This window comes from Myotis myotis, unplaced genomic scaffold (genome assembly GCF_014108235.1).
Source record: "Myotis myotis isolate mMyoMyo1 unplaced genomic scaffold, mMyoMyo1.p scaffold_m19_p_14, whole genome shotgun sequence".
In the NCBI taxonomy this organism is placed as follows: Eukaryota; Metazoa; Chordata; class Mammalia; order Chiroptera; family Vespertilionidae; genus Myotis; species Myotis myotis.
Genome location: NW_023416318.1, coordinates 13,391,179 through 13,398,539, shown reverse-complemented (window position 1 = coordinate 13,398,539; position 7,361 = coordinate 13,391,179). Strand labels below are relative to the sequence as shown.

At 39.6% G+C, this 7,361-nt stretch overlaps 1 protein-coding gene across 1 annotated transcript; it reads right to left on the bottom strand.

The window, feature by feature from the left end:
* Positions 1 to 47: 47 nt before the first annotated feature.
* On the bottom strand, positions 48 to 5,873 carry LOC118668889 (small nuclear ribonucleoprotein G). The gene is made up of 4 exons (XM_036334212.1): positions 5,719 to 5,873; positions 4,901 to 4,923; positions 3,905 to 4,029; positions 48 to 241 (listed from the first exon to the last, which is right to left on the bottom strand). Exons 1-4 carry the CDS (start codon positions 5,748 to 5,750, stop codon positions 191 to 193), a joined length of 231 nt encoding a protein of 76 aa, XP_036190105.1. The 5' UTR covers positions 5,751 to 5,873; the 3' UTR covers positions 48 to 190.
* Between the last annotated feature and the right edge of the window lie 1,488 nt (positions 5,874 to 7,361).

Sequence of the window (7,361 nt, the reverse complement as noted above, 5' to 3'; positions counted from 1 at the left end):
AAGAAAGAGCTAATCTAATTATTAAGTTCAGAACATCTGAGAAAGCATTCTTTGACCAATACAAAAGTTTATTTAACAAAAGTTCAATGTGAAAATGGGCTGGACTCTATTTTTATATTGTAGTAAAACAGGTGCTACGGAGAGGGGACATGTGGGAGCAGTTGATTTCTCTGGTAACTATAGCCATTCTTCATACTCGTTCCAAGGCTTCTAACATGATGATACTATTTCCTCGTATTACCTAAGAGAAAAGTAAATTTAAAAAGACCACAAGTCATTTAACAGACATACCATGATTAAAGAATTTTCACCAAATCATTAATGGTTTTGCAGTATTAAATATCAGTTTGAGGCTTTTTTCAAGCCACAGGAATACCAAATAACTTGTCTTTTAATCACTCGTGAAGTCATATAAGCTCTTTTTAATGAGATGCACGTTATCTAGATCAAAGGCTAACAACTACCCCTTTGAGATATCAAGTCTCCAGTGACTCATTTCACCTCCTGATGGATTTGCTTTTCAAAATGCAGTAATGAAAATACATTTGAAATAAACAGTTAACAAATAAGCAGGATGCAAATAATATACCCATCACTGCCCCTAAGGCAGTGGTCGGCAAACTCATTAGTCAACAGAGCCAAGTATCAACAGTACAACGATTGAAATTTCTTTTGAGAGCCATATTTTTTAAACTTAAACTATATAGGTAGGTACATTGTTAACTAGGGTACTCCTAAGCTGGCCTTTGCTAAAAACGTCCTCAATCTGATTGAGGTACATTCGCTGAGGTTGACCCCTTCCAATTTTCCCATCCACATTCGTCTTGTATACTTGTTTCAGATAGACGAGTGTGGATGGGAGAGTTGGAAGGAGTCGACCTCAGCGAAAGTACCTCAAAACAATATACCTCCCCCCCGCTGTGTATCCCGTCGCCTGACCGACCGACACCCCCCACTTCTTCTAATGCCACTTTTTCAAAAGACTCGCCCAGGCTGAAAATCGACTTCTGTGCATGGGCCACGAAGTTTCAATCGCACTGTACGTGTGCGCCCGCACGTGGTATTTTGTGGAAGAGCCACACTCAAGGGGCCAAAGAGCTGCATGTGGCTCTCGAGCTGCGGTTTGTTGACCACTGCCCTAAGGGATCCATAAATTAATGGGAAAATAAGTGCAATAGAATATGCATGTTATTAGTTTTGGGTGAAGATCAATTAGGAAACAAACCAGAATGAAAGTTGTGCAAAGCAGACTCTCTAAGAAATGACATTTTAGCTGAGTTTTGAAAATTGGGTAGATTTTTTATAAGAAAATAGGAAATTCTGTATCTTATCTGGGGGATAAGGAAAGAATCTAAATGGCAGTAAAAGATTATGAAGGGAAGTGGAAACAAAGGTAGTTTGCACCCAATCTTAGAAGGCCTCAAACGCCAATCTTAAAAGTGTTTGGAGGGGACCAAGAAACCAACAATGTGCTACTGAAAATTTCACAGTTGGAATGACCAGTTCTGGCAACAGCATAGACAAGACAACCTTTGAACACCATTGGACTTAGGGGGCCAAATGCTCTCACAGTTGAAAATCTGTGTACAGCTTTTGACTCCCCAGTCGTACTTCGAAGGGGATTGTTTCCAGGACCCTCTGCAGATACCAAAATCGACAGATGCTCAAGTCCCTTATATAATAAAGCATACAGAAGGCTCTCCACATCCATGGATTCCCAACCACGAAAACAGTATTTTCAATCCATAGTTGGTTGAATCAGTGGATGTGAAACCCAGGGACACTGTAGCTACTGAAAAAAATCAGCGTATAGGTGGGCCTGCATAGTTTAAACCCATGTTGTTCAAGTGTTAACTGTATAAGAGAATGGGAGAGAGTTTAGAGGCAAGAAGAGAAATTATACAGAAAAGGCCCTAGGACTAGCATAGTGCCTGACATAGCCAGACACTTACGAGAGCTCAGATGAAATGGCTAGTAACTGAGTTCAAGAGCGATAGAAAAATAAGTCAAACTCCAGGGCAAGGCTTCTGTGAATAGTTTGGCAAAAGTAGGTTTACAGTTGTGAGCACGCAAAACAGAGTTTATTCTTGTATAACCTAGATCAGGTCACACCCAGATCAGGTCAAATAGAAGCTCAAGGAGAATGTACCCGAAAAGGTCGATTTACAGGAAACTTGGGGGAAAGTCTTTTTTTAAATATATTTTATTGATTTTTCACAGAGAGGAAGGGAGAGGAATAGAGAACTAGAAACATTTATCAGAGAGAAACATCGATCAGCTGCCTCCTGCACAACTCCCACTGGGGATGTGCCTGCAACCAAGGTACATGCCCTTGACTGGAATCGAACCTGGGACCTTTCAGTCCGCAGGCCGACGCTCTATCCACTGAGCCAAACCGGTTAGGGCTGGGGGAAAGTCTTATACCTAGAGACTCTAAGCTGTTTTTCCAGCCCTGATGATGGACTTTTCAAAATGCAGTAATGAAAATATATTTGAAACAAACGGTAACAAATATTGGAACAAGTCATTAAAAAAAAATTACACCCCTCGATTGCTCAAACTAAAAAAGGGGGTAAGGGGAAAAAAATCAAGTCTAACAACTAGAAACTCTTATCACCTCATAGAGGTCTCTACGCTCTATGATTTGCTAAAGCTAAATTGTCCTTTTTGATTCAACTTTCCCAAGAAACTTGGACTTACCACTTAGTGGGTATATTGTCCTGTGCTGGGCAAAGAGAGGGATTCAAAGTCTGGGTCTTGCTGAGAAACATCAAAAATTGAACCCACAACCTTGACATATTGGGTCGATACTCTAACTGAGCTACCCAGCCAGGGCTTACCTTGACTATTTTAAAATTTGGGTGTGATAAACTAGAAATCCAGGTTAATTATATACACAATTAAAAATAAAATTGTGATCTGCGGACTGGCAGATATGCATCAAATGGGCACTTGTTAAAAATGTAAAATCTCAGGTTCCACCCTCCCATCTTATGAGTTAGGATCTGTATTTTTACAAGATTATCTGAGAATTCATAAAGATTTTTTTTTAGATATTTTATTTCTATATTTATTTATTTTTTAGAGAGAGGAAGGGAGAGGCATAGAGATAGAACACCAATCAGGGAGAAAAATCATCAATCGGCTGCCTCCTGCATGCTCCCTACTGGGGATAAAGCCTGCAACCCAGGCATGTACCCTAACCAGGAATCCAAATGGTGATCTTTGGTTCCTTGATCGATGCTCAACCACTGAAACACGCAGGCCAGGCCATAAGCATGTTCTTAACCTTTACTACACATTACTATTTTAATAAAACAAAACAAAACAAAAAACAAAAAGCACCACTAGGGATAGCTTCAATTGTTTTGGGGTAGAATCTAGTTTTTGTTTTTTTGGGAAAACTCAGGTGATTGTAAATGCTCTGTACCAGTGGCTAATCTTCACTTTACATTCCAATCATCTGCGGAACTTAAAAAACAAACAAACAAAAAACAAACCCCTCTAAGCTACATCTCAAACTAATATGATTCTAAGATGCAATTAAGATGCAGACCTACTGCTCTCTAATAAAGATTGACTATGGGCTTCTATTATAGAATAAAGCTAAAAAAAAAAAAAAAAAAGACTTCCAACAGCAATTTCAAGTCCACGGACCTCTGAGGGTTCTATGTAAGATGCAAATCTAACTTGCCAGTTAAGTGCAGATCTAACTTAAAGGTAACTGGGATATTAACCACAGTTGAATGACTGCCAAGTGTTAAACTCAAAGGAAGATGGAAAGTCTAATGTTGCCTGTAATTTGCCTAACTTCAGTTTAGTTCAAGACTTTGATAGAGGGAAATTGATGCTTATTCCAAATGAAAAATAAGTCTCTTAAGAGAAATGTCACATCTTTACTTACCACCATCCCAATATTGTTCTGTTGCCCACCAGTTGCCATCTCCACACATTCATCTATCACAAGATTCATAAAGGGATCAAATCCCCGTAATATTCCTTGGACATGTCTGCCACCATTTAATTTCACTATAAAAAAAGGAAAATGAAGTTTTAATAAAACTGTCCATTAACTATCAAGTATTCATTAAAAATTAGGTGGAGCCCAGCAGATGTGGCGCAATGACTGAGCGTCCGCCAATGAACCAGGAGGTCCCGGTTTGATTCCGGGTCAGGGTGTGTGCCCAGTTTCCGGCTTGCTCCCCACTGTGCAGGAGGCAGCAGACCAATAATTCTCTCTCATCATTAATGTTTCTATCTCTCTCCCTCTCCTAAAAAAAAAAAAAAAAAATTAGGTGGAGTAAAACCCACGTACATGAGATGTGCAATCCACTATCCTTACTATATGCTAAGCACTGGGCTAAACATTTTACATTTACTTCCACATTTAAACTTACAAGAATCCTGTAGAATTATCCCAACTTTTTACGAGGGAACTGTAGTATAAGGCTTTTAAAAGTAACTGATTCAAGGTTATACAGCTATTGTGTGGTAGGGCTTGGATTCAAACGGAAAGTTGCTTACCTATCTCTAAAGCCATGATCCTAACCCTTATAAACTTCAAATACTATGCAGGTCAGATTTTTAGTTCTTGTCTATGTCCTTTGTTTTTTAAAAAAAAGGTAAAATTTCAAATATCACAAAATAGAAAAATCCTGTTAATTTTGTGACAGTGAGGGAGGGCTTATATAAACTTTTGAAAAGTCTGAAGTTCTGTGCAATTTATTAAATTGCAAAAATTAGGCAAATAAAATTGTCTAGTTAGAATTTTGCTAGTCCTGCTTCATTCATCAGAGGCTCTGTGTGCTTTGAATCTTTATAAAGTTGCTCCAAACACTGTATACTGCCAAGACATTTGTAAAGAGCAACTGAATAATTAAAAACAAAAAAGAAAACTTACACGACAACTTCTTGTCCATAAATCTGAAACAGCAAAGAGATAAAGATTATATAACTGCCAAAACTATATTTACACAAGAGGAATAACGAAATTTAGTACTTATACAAAGCAATGTATTTTGGGAAGAAGCAAGATAAATAAAATGGAATAGGTTTATAATAAATTAATGTACATTAAATTGAGTCTTTATACTGACGTGAATTACAAAAACATTCTCGTTGTTCAATACTGACCTAATTTCCTATGGCTGGATTTTATAGCCATAATAGAATAACAAATATTTTACTTTGGTTATTTCGAAAACCAAACAAAATTTTGAAGAAATTAGAAGTTGTAATCAAACCACATCCAATTCAATAGCTATATTTGAGACAATAAGTGGTGTTTTATTTAATATTAAGGTTTTATTCTTCAATACATAATGATAGCTTAGCAAGATAATTGCATATTTTGAAGATTTAAACAATTTAAACAAGAAAATCCCATCTTAGCAGAGTACTATACCGGATCTAGTACAGGATGGTTAACAAAGGGTTCGAGATCTTCAAGTCACGGGGGAGAGCGTGGGGGGACATGGGGCCGGGACCTCGGCTAGGGCCTAGGCCAAATCGGGGAAAGCCAGGGGCCTAAGCTGCCTTGGGTAACCATGCCGACCCAGCAAAAACGCGATTTCTGCGCGGGTTCAGGCCCGGAAGCGTGGGACCCTGGCTGGGACCCGCGCGGCCGAGGACCCGAATGCGCACGCCAGGCGCACTGACGGGAAATGGAGGGGCATACAAAGAAGCCGCCAATCACCCGCGGCCCCCGCAGATACTTACTTTTTTAACTCGGGAGGGTGAGCTTTGCTCATGGTGGCCAAGCGAGCTCAAAGATACTTCCAAACGGAATTCGGGCCGCTCTGGCGCTCCCGCGGTAGGCCCGGCGTTTTGCGTCTGACGTCACCTATCCGTTAGCCAATCGGTTGCCGGCAACTTTCACATTTCACCTCGCGATACTAAGGGGAAGCCTGAGCGTGTAGACAAGTCCCGAGCTTCCGGTTGCGTCGCCAGCGATTGGCCAGGGCAGAGGGGTGTGGCCTCGCGAAGTCCTTGATTTCGTTTTCTCTTCTGTAAGATTGAGATACAGGTCCCGACTCTTTTTTTTTTTTAATATATTTTATTGATTTTTTACAGAGAGGAAGGGAGAGGGACAGAGAGTTAGAAACATCGATGAGAGAGAAACAGCGACCAGCTGCCTCCTGCACACCCCCCACTGGGGATGTGCCCGCAACCAAGGCACATGCCCCTGACCAGAATCGAACCCGAGACCCTTCAGTCAGCAGGCCGATGCTCTATCCACTGAGACAAACCGGCTAGGGCAGGTCCCGACTCTTAAATAACACTCGTTAATCCCTAATTTTAGTGGATTGCGTCGTTTATTTTATTAACATCTAGCAAATGAAAATAAGCTCTAGATAGGTGGGCCCCTGATAAGTTTTTGGAATGTATTCCCACAGCATGTTGCTTGCTAAGCTTAGGGTTTAACATCGCAATTAGTGGCCTCTGCACCAGGATAGGGTGACATGCCTCAGTTCCCAATAATTTGAATCCAGAGCCTGGAAGTAGATTCCCCATGGGATGGTCTTGCTATTCTTGCAACACTGCCTACGGATCCCTACTTAAATGTGAAATGTACCTTGATCCCATACATAAAACATGAAGCACAGCACACAAACTCTCCGAGGTATTGATTTTCAAGTCAAAAGTGTTAAGTGTAAAAAGTAGTCTCTGACTTGTTCTCAGTTAAGTTACCCAAAATAGGGGAATCCACATTAATGAATGAAATACAACAGGGATTAGAGAAGACTTGGACCAAAATAGAAAAGCCTTGGTGATTCTAAGTACCGGCTGGTTCTCTTAAAATTGAATTCATTCCTAATATTCAGGAATGGCTCCACAGGGGTGGGCAAAAATAGATTTATAGTTGTTAGTACACGAAACACAGTCTTTATTCTTATATTATTAATTAATTATTGTATTTTCCATATGAACTGTAAACCTACTTTTTCCCACCCCTGTATTGAAATGCCAATGATAGTAAAGACTTAGTTAAACGAATATATTTTGTATTCTCTTGGTACTCAAAATCCTAGACACTGCATCTTCTCTCCAGGGGTCATAACAGTATCTTTTCTACCTCCTGCTGTTAGTGTTTAGAAACCTGATATATTAGTAGATAATGAATCTTTTTTTTTAGTTTTATAGTTTCTATCTTTTTACTAGTACATTAATGAACTTCAAGTAAAAGTGCCCTAGTCTGCCCTTGAAATTTTTCCCATTTACAACAACCAGGTCCTGCATCCAAACCGTAACACATAATTTTCACTCTTCTGGACGTCATGAGAAACTTATTTCACACATTACAATGAAAAGCATTCTTAGAAAGTTATATATTCACTGCCCAGATATAAAAAACACAATAG

Bases quoted from the DNA above. Each gene is read 5' to 3' on its own strand.
- LOC118668889 (XM_036334212.1), bottom strand. From the start codon at position 5,750: ATGAGCAAAGCTCACCCTCCCGAGTTAAAAAA. The intron at 4,924-5,718 runs GTAAGTATCTGC...TTGCTGTTTCAG, and splicing joins CACCCTCCCGAGTTAAAAAA to ATTTATGGACAAGAAGTTGT. The intron at 4,030-4,900 runs GTAAGTTTTCTT...CTTTTTTTATAG, and splicing joins TATGGACAAGAAGTTGTCGT to TGAAATTAAATGGTGGCAGA.